The 13377-nt window shown below is 43.3% G+C and overlaps 1 protein-coding gene across 1 annotated transcript in view; it reads left to right on the forward strand.

Annotated features, from left to right (window-relative positions):
- The window catches only part of man2b2 (mannosidase, alpha, class 2B, member 2), a 66947-nt gene that overhangs the window by 6737 nt on the left and 46833 nt on the right, over positions 1–13377 (forward strand). Inside the window, exons 4-6 of the mRNA XM_055643068.1 lie at positions 784–961; positions 9178–9376; positions 12435–12625. Coding sequence (XP_055499043.1) covers positions 784–961; positions 9178–9376; positions 12435–12625 — 568 coding nt within the window. The remainder of the gene's footprint in view (positions 1–783; positions 962–9177; positions 9377–12434; positions 12626–13377) is intronic.

The raw sequence follows: 13377 nt of genomic DNA on the forward strand, positions 1-13377 counted from the left end.
TGTCAGGAAGCCAATCACTAAATGTCATTGGATATTTACTGCAAGGTTTTGGGTGGCGTAGTGGTACAGCGGTAGAGTTGCTGCCTCATAGCGCCAGAGACCCCAGTTCAATCCTGACCATGGGTGATCTCTGTACGTTCGTTCTCCCTGTGACTACGTGGGTTTTCTCTGGGTGCTCTGGTGCAGGTTTGTAGGTTAATTGGATTCTGTAAATTGTTCCCAGTGTGTGGGAGTGAAATAGTGTACAGCTGATCGCTGGCCGGCAAGGACTCAGTGGGCAGAAGGGCCTGTTCCCACTTAACTAAACCTCCTGTCTCATTAAATTAAACTTCGATATAACTTGCATCTACAGTTCTTCATTCCAATATTTTTGCGCTTGACTTGTAACCGTTCATGTTGAAATTTCTAGAATGCCCACGGAAAACTGTGTCTCCAGCTAATAATTTAGCTGTTATTCTACATGTTTTTGATTTGCCATTGACCACTGCTCTGGGCTGTTCATGTTCTTCTGCTGTAGTCATTATGCATTAGAACTAGCAACCCATCCTTTTTGACTTGATTGTTGCCAAATACATGGTATTCTGCAACATTGGCTGTAATTGTGCTTTGTTGCTATTGCAGTGCGCTGATTACACAATAAACAGCCATGATACTCATTGTTTTTATAGTTTAACATATGAAGTGTTATGTGGTCTTGTCATTCGGATGAAGATGAATATTTTACTGTTGATCAATTCAGAGAGAAGGATTATATAACTTTTTTTTTGCCATGGTTTGCCATAGATCTGGGTTTTTTTGGAATGGAATTGCTGTTTTTCCTGACCCACCGAAGAATGGAATTTATCCTAATATGAGTCTCCCAGTGACCAGTCAAACAATTCGAGCCTATGCTGAGACTATGGTAGCGAACATTAAGCAGAGAGCAGCTTGGTTCAAATCCAATCATGTTCTGTGGCCGTGGGTAAGTCCTGCAATATAGAAACAAGATGAATGTTATTTCAAAATGCTGAATAATTCATGTGTATTTGGCGTGCAGTCAGTTGCATTGTGACTTATTTATAGATTTGGATCAGAATGTTTAATACAATTTTATGAATTGTAACCAGTGAGAAATGTATTGCATTTATGTAATTCTGGTGTGGCGTTGTCAGTGCTGTGATTTTTATTTGATTCTGGGAATGCGGCACAACTGGAGAGGGCAGATTTATTGTCCATCCCATATTACTTTTGAGAAGAGGGTAGGATGCTACCTCTTGGAAGCATTGCCGCTCTTCTGGTGAAAGTACTCTCCCACAGGACTACTGGAGAGAGAGTTCAAAGATTTAAGCCCAGTGACAGTGTTTCTTAAAACTGTATGTGGGTAGTCCAACTCTAGGAGGGGCCTGATCAGAAGTTGTATTGGGAAACAAGGCTGACCAGGTGACTTGAAGATTTTTGGGAAAGCTTTTTCATTCTCCATAAGTTTTAAGACAGATGTTAATGAAGATGTTTGGACCATGGGGGGAAGTATTAAATTGGGGTAAACCAGATGACAACATTTAATGGGAAGGAGCTAGGGAGAGTAAATTGGGAGCAGTTGTTATTAGGCAAGTCCACATCTAACATGTGAGAATCATTGAAAGTCCATCTGATCAGAATTCTGGACTGGCATGTTCCTGAGAAGAGGAGGGATGAGGATGACATGGTAAGGGGACCTTGGATGACCAAGGTTGTAACTTTGGTCAAAAAGGAAAAGGAAGCATGTGTAAGGTTTCGGAAGATGAAATCAGATTTGACCTTGAAGGAACATAAAACAAGCAGGAAAAAACTCGCGGGGAATTTCTAAGGGCCAAAAGGAGGCATGAAATGTCCTTAGCAAGTCGTATTAATTACATCCTTTACATGCATATATTAAAAACAAGAAGGTACCTGGAAATAAAGTAAGACAACAAGAATAGAGGAGGGAATTTATGCTTCGAATCAGAGAATGTAGGCAAGATACTAAACAATTTTGTTACAGGGCATGGCAAATAATGAGATGTGTGTGGTATGCTGCTATGTTTGGGCAGTTTAAAACCAAGAGGGATGTCGTGTTGGATCTCTTGAAAAGTGTTTGCTGGGTAACTCCCCAGGGCCTCTGGGATATATCCATCATTATTGAAAAAGGCCAGAGAGGAGATTGCATAGGGGCTTGATGAAGGTATTTATCTCTCTGTAGCCACGGAGGACTAGAAAATAGTCGATGTTATTCCTTTGTTTCAGACGGGAAGAAGGAAGGAAGCTGTTGGAGAGAACATTTTAAGATAGGATTTACTCACATTTAGAAAAGGAGATTATTTGGGTTTATCAACGTGGTTTTGGCCTTAGCAGTTCACATAATTTTTCCAGCTTGGCAGTTCATGTCCCTTTTCCCTTTTACTCCATCAGTCTGAAGAAGGGCCACAGCCCGAAACATTGTCTATCCATCCTCTCCAAAGATGCTGCCTGACACGCTGAGTTCCTTCAGCGTTTTGTTTTATGGACAAACCTACATTATTTTCTCTGGAGTGTCAAAGGATGAGGGGAGATCTGATAGAATTAAATAACGTTATGAGAAGCATATATAGGATAGACAGGCAGAATCTTCTGGGTGGAAATGCCAAAGACTGAGGAGCAGAGATTAATGGCCTCGTCCCACTGTACGAGTTCATTCAAGAGCTCTCCCGAGTTTAAAAAAAATCAAACTCGTGGTAAGCACGTAGAATGTACGTAGCGGGTACGTCGGAGCTCGGGGACGTCTCTTAGTGGCTCGTAACGCTAACGGCAGGTACTCGGGAAACGCGGTAAGCTCGGGAAGACTCGTGAAGATTTTTCAACATGTTGAAAAATGTCCACGAGAGCCCCGAGTACCGACGAGCGGCCATTATCGTAAATCTCCGAGTTTGAATCAGGGCAAACTCAGGAGAACACTTTGAATGAACTCGTACAGTAGGGCAGGGCTTTTGAGGTGAGAAGGGCAAAGTTTAAGGGAGGTGTGAGGAGCAGGTTTTTTTGCACAGTGAGTGCTGGGTGCCTGGAACGTACTGCCAGGGGTGCTGGGGGAAGTAGATACTCTAGTTGCACATGACCCTTTTAGATAGGCAGATGTACAAGGAATGGAGGGATTTGGATCACATGCAGACAGAGGTGATTAGTTTAACTTGGGATTATGTTTGGCATGGACACTGTGGACTGAGGACCTGTTCCTCTGCCATGCTATTCTCTGTTCTAATGAAGGACAGACTAGATATTTCTAGGTCAGGATCCTGTCTGGCTTGGAGGAGAACATGCAGTTGCTGGTGTTCCCTGCATTTGCTGTTCTTGTCCACCTTGGTTGTAAGGGATTGAAAGTTTGGGAGAAGCTGTCAGAGTCATGTTGATGAAGGACGTCAGAGCATTTTGTAAAATACATATGCAGCAGCCACTGTGTGCAGCATATGGAGGGAGAGAGTGTTTAGGGTGTTTGATGGGGTTGTCAACAAAGTGGACTGCTTTGTCCTGCGTGGCGGTGGGGGCTCTGTGAGACGGCTGCACTGCCAGCAACGTGTTAGTCACTTCTACTTTTTTTGTTCGTTTTCGTATGTCCAAATGTTTGTTGTAATGTCTCTTGGTGTGTCTTGTGTGGGGCGGTGGTGAGGGGGGGTAAGGGGGAACGGCTTTTGGTCGCCTCCTTCATGGAGAGGCGACTTTTTCCATGTTGCCTACCTCGCGGCCTAACACCGTGGATTGGAGTGGCCTTTCCCAGAGACGGGCCCGGAGTTTCAGCAGCGGGCTCAGCGTGGACTTTTCATCGCGGAGCGAGCGAGCCCTTGCCGGGGTCACCAGAAGGGAGTGCTGCCGCGGACTGTTGCAGCCTGAAGCCACGGTCTGCGGAGCTTCTAGCTTTATTGTGTATGTGATGAATAAAACATTGATTGATTGATTGATTGATTGATTGATTGATTGATTGATTGATTGATTGATTGACTAAGGTTGAGCTTTTTGTGACATGTTAGTACCACACCTATCCAGATCACTGGAGAGTAGAGTGTATTTTATGTGGTGGAAAGGCCTGGGGGTATCTGTAGGAGAGTCATTCACTGAAGAATGCACAGTTTTTGGTGTGCACTTGCACCCACTGTATTTATCTAGCTGGTCCAGTTAAATGACCCCGAGGATATTGCTGGTGGGGACCAATAAACGATTATTGCTTTTGATTGCTAAGTTCAGTTTAGTTTATTGTCACGTGTACAGCGAAAAGCTTTTGTTGCTCGATATCCCGTCAGCGGAAAGACAATACAAATTACAATGGAGCCATTTACAGTGTATAGATCCATGATAAGGGAATAACGTTTAATGCAAGGTAAAGCCAACAAAGTCCAATCAAAGATAGTCTGATGGTCACCAATGAGGTTGATAGTAGTTCAGCACTGTGTTTGCAGTAGGATGATTCAGTTGCCTGATAACAGCTTTGAAGAAACTTTCCCTGCATCTGGAGGTGTGCGTTTTCACAATTCTATACCTTTTGCCTGATGGGAGAGGGGAGAAGAGGAAGTGGCCAGGGTGTGACTCATCCTTGTTTATGCTGCTGGCCTTACCGAGGCCTTGCCTTGCTAAGGACAGGTGGTTTGACTCTGCCTTGTTGAACGTGACTGCCACTCTACACTTTGTCAATTGGTACCTGAATGTTGTCCAAGACCTTACTGCATGCAGGCGTGTGGTGTCTCATTCGGTGAGGAGTTGTGAAATGAATTGAACATCCCCACTTCTGACCTTGCGATGGAAGGGAGGTCATTGAAGTAACTGAAGAAGTGTAATTCTTCCCCTTTCCACCCCACTCTAATTTCTGTCGTCTGGTTTCCACCTTCTCGGTGTTAAACAGTCATTCTCACGAATGTTATGTTGACATTTACAACTTTGATTCACTCAATTGATGAAACAGTGTCTGACAAAACATGATGAATTGTGACTTCCGCTCACTAAATGTCAGAAAAATGAGGGAGGTTGTTTTGGTTCCTCTCAAGTCCTTTACACCCACTGTGTTGACTCTTCTGTCAGCCAAGCTGTCACCTCTAGTTTAAGTCCAGTAGAGAAACGTTGATGTCATACATGGTTTGAGTTCAACTTCCATGTCTTCATTGATCTATCTTTTCCAAGAGCATACAATACGATATAATAGAACTTGATTTATCCCAGAGCGAAATTGGTCTGCCCACCAAGATACAGTTACAAGGCATTGAAAGTGTCGTGCATTATAATAATAACAAAATTTAAGCGACCAGTTATTGCACGGCAAATATGTAACAAACATGAAATTAAATTATTGAGTGGAAAAAGTCCAGGATGTGCAAAGATGGGGGTGTGGGAGTCGGTCTACCCACGACAGAGGGGAAGGAGTTGTACAATTTGATAGACACGGGGACAAATTATCTCCTGTGGTGTTCCTGTGCTACACCTTTCCATAGCCAAGATATTTTCAACATCTCCTTGCCTCTCCTTTCACTGTAACCATATAACCATATTTACAGCATGGAAACAGGCCATCTCGGCCCTACAAGTCTGTGCCGAACACTTATTTTCCCCTAGTCCCATCTACCTGCACTCAGACCATAACCCTCCATTCCTTTCCCATCCATGCACCTATCCAATTTATTTTTAAATGATAAAATCGAAACTGCCTCCACCACTTCCACTGGAAGCTCATTCCACACAGCTACCATTCTCTGAGTAAAGAAGTTCCCTTCATGTTACCCTAAACTTCTGTCCCTTAATTCTGAAGTCATGTCCTCTTGTTTGCATCTTCCCTATTCTCAAAGGGAAAAGCTGATCCACGTCAACTCTGTCTATCCCTCTCATCATTTTAAAGACCTCTATCAAGTCCCCCCTTAACCTTCAGAGCTCCAAAGAATAAAGACCTAACTTATTCAACCTTTCTCTGTAACTTAGTTGCTGAAACCCAGGCAACATTCTAGTAACTCTCCTCTGTACTCTCTCTATTTTGTTGACATCCTTCCTATAATTGGGCGACCAAAATTGTACACCATACTCCCGAATTGGCCTCACCAATGCCTTGTACAATTATAACATTACATCCCAACTTCAAGTTCAAGTTCAAGTGAGTTTATTGTCATGTGTCCCTGTATAGGACAATGAAATTCTTGCTTTGCTTAAGCACACAGAAAAATAGTAGGCATTTACTACAAAACAGATAAATGTGTCCATATAACATGATATAAATATATAGACACATGAATAAATAAACTGGTAAAGTGCAAATAACAGAAAGTGCTTATTAATAATCAGAGTTTTGTCCGAGCCAGGTTTAATAGCCTGATGGCTGTGGGGAAGTAGCTATTCCTGAACCTGGTTGTTGCAGTCTTCAGGCTCCTGTACCTTCTACCTGAAGGTAGCAGGGAGATTAGTGTGTGGCCAGGATGGTGTGGGTCTTTGTTGATACTGCCAGCCTTTTTGAGGCAGCGACAGCGATAAATCCCCTCGATGGAAGGAAGGTCAGAGCCGATGATGGACTGGGCAGTGTTTACTACTTTTTGTAGTCTTTTCCTCTCCAGGGCGCTCAAATTGCCGAAACAAGCCACGATGCAACCGGTCAGTATGCTCTCGACTGTGCACCTGTAGAAGTTAGAGAGAGTCTTCCTTGACAATCCGACTCTCCGTAATCTTCTCAGGAAGTAGAGGCGCTGATGAGCTTTTTTGATAATTGCGTTAGTGTTCTCGGACCAGGAAAGATCTTCAGAGATGTGCATGCCCAGGAATTTGAAGTTCTTGACCCTTTTAACCATCTAATGGGGCTGTGGGTCCCCCTCCTACTCCTTCCAAAGTCCACAATCAGTTCCTTGGTTTTGCTGGTGTTGAGGGCCAGGTTATTGCGCTGGCACCATATGAACAGTTGCTCAATCTCTCTTCTATATTCTGACTCATCCCCATCAGTGATACGCCCCACAATAGTGGTGTCGTCAACGAACTTGATGATGGAGTTCGCACTGTGGTTCACTACGCAGTCATGGGTATAGAGTGAGTACAGCAGGGGGCTGAGCACGCAGCCTTGAGGTGCTCCTGTGCTGATTGTTATCGAGGCTGACACGTTTCCACCAATACGAACAGACTGTGGTCTGTGGATGAGGAAGTCGAGGATCCAGTTGCAGAGGGATGCGCAGAGACCCAGTTCTGCGAGTTTGGTAACCAGTTTGGAAGGGATGATTGTGTTAAATGCCGAGCTGTAATCAATGAATAACAGCCTGACATATGAGTTTTTGTTGTCCAAGTGGTCCAGTGCGGAGTGGAGGGCCAGCGAGATCGCATCCACCGTTGATCTGTTGTGGCTTCTATACTCAATGCTCTGATTTATAAAGGCTAGCACACCAAAAGCTTTCTTTACCACCCTATCTACGTGAGATTCCACCTTCAGGGAACTATGCACAGTTATTCCTAGATCCCTCTGTTCAACTGCATTCCTCAATTTGTTACCATTTACCATGTACGACCTATTTTGATTTGTCCTGGAACATAAAATGATTATTTGGTCACTTTCCAGCCTCTGTCTATCCCTCTGTTACCTTTGCCTACATGGCTCCATGTGTCCCTCTTCTTTCCCCTCCCTATAATCTGGCAGCCACTGCCTGCTGCCTCAGCCCACCCCCAGCTGACTCCATCAATCCATCATCTCCCTCTCCACCCGGTTCCATCCTGAATGTCGATGATGCCTTTGCCTTCACGGATGCTGCCTGACCCACAGAGCTCCTGCAGGAGTTCATATTTTGCTCTTGGTAAGCCAATGGCCAACCATTGTAAACGGCATCTCTAACTCATGACCACAACTACCTACGTCCGTAACCTGATTTTGACATCTTATTTGTGTCCTGGTACTTTCCTCCCCAACTTATTAACAATGGTGGGGCCAGGATCACACCACCAGGGTGGGTGGTGGAGGCAGATACGACAGTGGCGTTTAACAAGCTTTTAGATAGGCGTATGTAAGCACAGTGAATAGAGGGATATGGATCATGTACAGGCAGAAGAGATCAGTTTAATTTGGCATCATGTTTGGCACAAACATTGTGGGCCGAAGGGCCTCTTCTTGTGCTGTACTGTGATATGTTCTATGTTAATACAATGTATGTACAGACTGCGCACACGGAGAGTGTTTGGGAGACCGACAGGATGGCTTTGCTGGCTGCTGCAGGGCAGCTGCTGTGTGGGAACTTGGTGTGGGGTCGCCATTCCGACTTACAAACTGTCCGAGCTACAAACAGTTAGCAGGAACAGAGTCCTGTCATATCCTGAGGAGGACCTGCATGTGAAATTCATAGCCATTATTGTCATCTTCCATGGTTCTATATCAATAATTTCCTGCAGTTAAATGTCCTCGCATGCACGTTTAGCCCACTGCTTCTGGCTTACACTTTTATCTTTTCACCACCAACAGTCGTTCCTTCTGCTACGATGGTCTCACCCTTGCAACTGCCATCCCAACCTTTCACCACCCACCTTACGTAGGGTTTTCTTGAGGGCTTACTCTTTGGCTTTGCATTTCCTCCTCGTCTACATTAACATCACAACAGCAATCCCACTTGCTCATTAGGCTGTAAAAAAAATAAAGTCATAGAGTGATACAGCACAGAAACATGATCTTTGGTCCAACTCGTCCATGCCAAACTAGATGCCAATCTAAGATAGTCCCATTTGTCCACATTTGGTCCTTATCCCTCTAAACCTTTCCTATCCATGTACCAGCCCAAATTTCTATTAAATATTGTTATTGTTCCATTCTCATCTACCTCCTCTGGCAGCTCGTTCAACATACCCACCACCCTCGGTGAAAAAATGTTGCCTGTCAGGATTAAATCTTTCCCCTTTCACCTTAAATCTATGTCCTCTGGTTCTTGATTCCCCATACCCTGGAAAAAGACTCCGAACATTCACCCTATTCATTCCCCTTATGGTTTTATGCACACCTTTGTAAGATAAGTTCATAAGACCACACTTCAGCCACCTACATTCCAAGGAATAAAATCCTAGTCTGCCCATCCTCTCCCTGCAGCTCAGTCCCCCAGGTCCTGCCAACATCCTCGGAAATCTTCTCCACACCTAGTCCTGTTTAGATGTACAAGTTTCTGCTTCATGATGCTGTCAGTTTATGTGAGACCACTTATTTTTTTTCCTTTGCCTTTGTTTTGATTGCAGGGCTGTGACAAGCAGTTTTTTAATGCCTCCATGCAATTTGAGAATATGGATCCATTAATGGATTATGTCAACCAACATAGACGTGAATTTGGAGTTACAGTACAGTATGCAACATTGAGTGAATATTTTCAGGCGGTTCACAATGCAAACCTGACTTGGGACACCCGAAAGAGTCGTGACTTTCTTCCTTACTCATCTGGTACAACTATTGGCGGAAACAAATTATTTTTAAGACTGTGTGTAACAACTCTTGTTATTGTGGAGAATCAGATAACATATCAAATGCGGCAACGACCTGAAGTTTACGACACAATGTTCTGGAGTAACTCAGTGGATCAGGCAGCAACTCTGGAGAACATGGATAGGCGACGTTTCGGATCGGGATCCTTCTCCAGATGCTGAGTTACTCCAGCATTTTGTGTCTATCTTCGGTTTAAACCAGCATCTGCAGTTCCTTCCAACATAAGAGTTGGTTCCGATCTTTCTTGCTGTGTGATGCTGTTGCTGAACCCTTCTAATTCCTGTAGAGGGAGCTGTTGTGCCCTCTCAACACCAGCTCGTTCTAATAGCATGAACTAAGTTGTGAGAAATGTTTTATTTCTGCCTTGCAAAGGAAACAAATTGTGAGACTAATTAGTGGATGCAGAAATGTTAAAGTCAGTGAATGTTTTTGTCTATTTTTTTGTCCTAAGTGGCTGAGTAATACTTGCTCTTTATGGCAGAAAATCAGAAGAATTGCAAACTTCTCAGTAAATAAATGTCTTTTCATATCAGTAACTTTTTCCTTATCGTAAGACTATATCCCCCAGAAATGTCCTGACCCCCAACGTCACTAATCCATGTTCTCCAAGGATGCTGCCTGACCCGTTGAGTTACTCCAGCACTTTGTATTGTGTTTTTTGGTTACGTTTTGGTTTTGCAATGTGAAGAGGACTGCTCCAGAGTATCTGTGAAATGGAGGCATAAATATTATTCATAGCAGCCCATTTTTTGAGAGTGGACAAATTTTATTGTCATCCATGAAAATAACTAATTAATGTGAAATTTCTGGGCTTGCGCAAAGTGCATAGAGTGCATGTTGGGATCAGGAAGGGATTGTGGGGTGAGGGTGATTATTTGTATTAAAGGTCACTGGTGGTTTCCAATTATGATTGACTGTATTTGAGTTGTGCCACCAAACACAATTTGAATTTATGCTACCAAACACTGTTTTGACCGATTAGTCTTCCGGACTAATTGCCTGAAAGCAGTCAAAGTAATCCACAGTTCAAACATATAATCTATCACAGGTGCTGTCACTGTGGAGCTTGCACGTTCTTCCCGTGACCATATCGGGTTCCTCTCCCGTCCCAAGGACGTGCAGTATCGCAGACGAATTGGTTTCTGTAAAATTGCCCCTGGTGTGTTGTGAGTGGATGGGAAAGTGGTATAACATAGAACTAGTGTAAATGGGTGGTCGATGGTCGGCATGGGCTCAGTGAGCTGGTGGACCTGTTTCCATGCTGTATCTTTCAATCTGCGAAAAAAGTCCCTATTTTACATTTTTCATGAAATATGTGTTGCTGGTGGTGGTGATTTGAAATATTGTGGTGAGCTTTTGAGGTATTTGAAGGTCTGAGGTATTATACTCTGCATCACTATGTGCCGTCTGTTCCAGTTCATGTCAAATTGCCCACTTTGGTATGGATTTATTATTGTCATGTGCATGGGATACAGTGAAAAACTTTGTCCTATGTGCTACCCAGTCAAATCATACTCTACATGAGTACTATCAACCCATATAGAAGTGTAGAAGAGAGTGCAGAGAGGAAAAAAATAGTGCAAAGAGTGCAGAATATAGTGTTACAACTACAGAGAAAGTGCAGATAAAGTAAACAAGTGTAAGGGCTACAATGAGGTAGGTTAGGAGATCGGGACTATACACTTGGCTTGTGAGAGTTCCATTCAATAGTCCAATAAAGCAAAAGAAGCTGTTCCTTAATCTTGTGGTACTTGCTTTCCTGCTTTTATACCTTGCCTGAAGATGGAATGACCGAGGTATTGGTGGTCCTTGAATATGTTGGCTGCTTTCCTGAGGCAGAGTAGATTGAGTCGATGGGGAGTGAAGGCTGATTGGTGTGATGGATTGGACTACATCCTCAACTTTAGACAGAGCAGTTGCCAAACCAAGCATTCATTTTTCTAAACGTTAACATTCTTGCTCTTTACTATTTCCTGCATTGATTTTCCATCATGGTTCAAAGTACGCAGTTGTTGCAGTTATGAAAACAGCTGCTAGGTCCAGTGGAGGAAGTGGGGATTACTAGGATGCAGTCCTCATGCCTGGTGCCGTATTTGTCCAACAGATATACAAGCTCCAGCAATGGGAAGGATGTAAAACTGTAACTTTGCTGAGTGTTAATTTTCTTTTTGCTTCTCATTGATACACACAGACAAGTTGTTAGTGTAATGCAATGACCAGCTAGTTCATACAACTAAAGATAAACAAGACCAGGATTATCACTTTATATTTTATGTTTCCGTTTGAATGGAAGGAGGCCATTTTGACCCATCAAATCTATGTTGGCTCATGAAGCGGTGTCATTCCTCGACATATTTTCTTGTAATCTATTTCCCCACATTCCCATTTACTACTCCCAGATTCTATCTCAAGGAATAATTCACAGCAGCCAATTAACCGGTCAACCCATACAGTCTTTTAGGACGTGGGAGGAAACCAGAGAATCTGGGGGAAACACATACAGTCACAGGGAGAACATACAATCTTCAAACAGACAGCGCCAGTGATCAGGATTGAACCTCCTATCTGAGCCATTATGCGCGCTCTATCCCTACTTGTAGGTAAACATATAATCAAAACACCAAATAGATTTGGCTTGACTCAATCCAACATCAAAATGTTGGCCCCAAGAGTTGCCTTCCTTGACCCACTTGAAAATACTTGATTTGTTCTTGAGATAAGTAATGAGGCTCGTTATTCCCGCGTTCACGTGCTTCCTGTGAATGTGGGTTGTTTCTCCTCGTTTGCACTGCATGAAAGAGCCAAGATTGTAACCATTTGCCGAACAGAGTGTGTTACAGCAGAAATAATGCACTACCCTGAACATTTTGTTTTCATAATTACATTTTTATTTGTCAATTGATACACATTATCGATGAATTCTTTCCACGTTGTAAATTAAAACTTTACAAGAAAGCATGTACATATTTTTACTGGCAATGGATAATGTTGACATATTTTACCTGTCTGATTTCAGAACCATTTCAGGCCTGGTCTGGATTTTATGCCTCTCGGAACATACTTAAAGGAATGGCCCGGGGAGCAAATTCTTTCCTTTATGCTTGCGAATCGCTTTTCACTTTGTATCTCTTGAGATACCCATTGGGATCTATTGATAAATTATGGGCTCTTGAGAAAATTCAGCAACTGAGGTGGGCAGTATCAGAGGTACAGTATTATTACAGTATTTTCTTGGGATGTACATATACCAAATTTATCACTTAAAAAAAAAGTCCAACTGAGGTGGCACAGCGGTACATAGAAACATAGAAACATAGAAATTAGGTGCAGGAGTAGGCCATTCGGCCCTTCGAGCCTGCACCGCCATTCAATATGATCATGGCTGATCATCCAACTCAGTATCCCGTACCTGCCTTCTCTCCATACCCCCTGATCCCCTTAGCCACAAGGGCCACATCTAACTCCCTCTTAAATATAGCCAATGAAGTGGCCTCAACTACCCTCTGTGGCAGAGAGTTCCAGAGATTCACCACTCTCTGCGTGAAAAAAGTTCTTCTCATCTCGGTTTTAAAGGATTTCCCCCTTTATCCTTAAGCTGTGACCCCTTGTCCTGGACTTCCCTAACATCGGGAACAATCTTCCTGCATCTAGCCTGTCCAACCCCTTAAGAATTTTGTAAGTTTCTATAAGATCCCCTCTCAATCTTCTAAATTCTAGAGAGTATAAACCAAGTCTATCCAGTCTTTCTTCATAAGACAGTCCTGACATCCCAGGAATCAGTCTGGTGAACCGTCTCTGCACTCCCTCTATGGCAATAATATCCTTCCTCAGATTTGGAGACCAAAACTGTACGCAATACTCCAGGTGTGGTCTCACCAAGACCCTGTACAACTGCAGTAGAACCTCTCTGCTCCTATACTCAAATCCATTTGCAATGAAAGCTAACATACCATTCGCTT

Source organism: Leucoraja erinacea, chromosome 1 (genome assembly GCF_028641065.1).
Source record: "Leucoraja erinacea ecotype New England chromosome 1, Leri_hhj_1, whole genome shotgun sequence".
NCBI lineage: Eukaryota > Metazoa > Chordata > Chondrichthyes > Rajiformes > Rajidae > Leucoraja > Leucoraja erinaceus.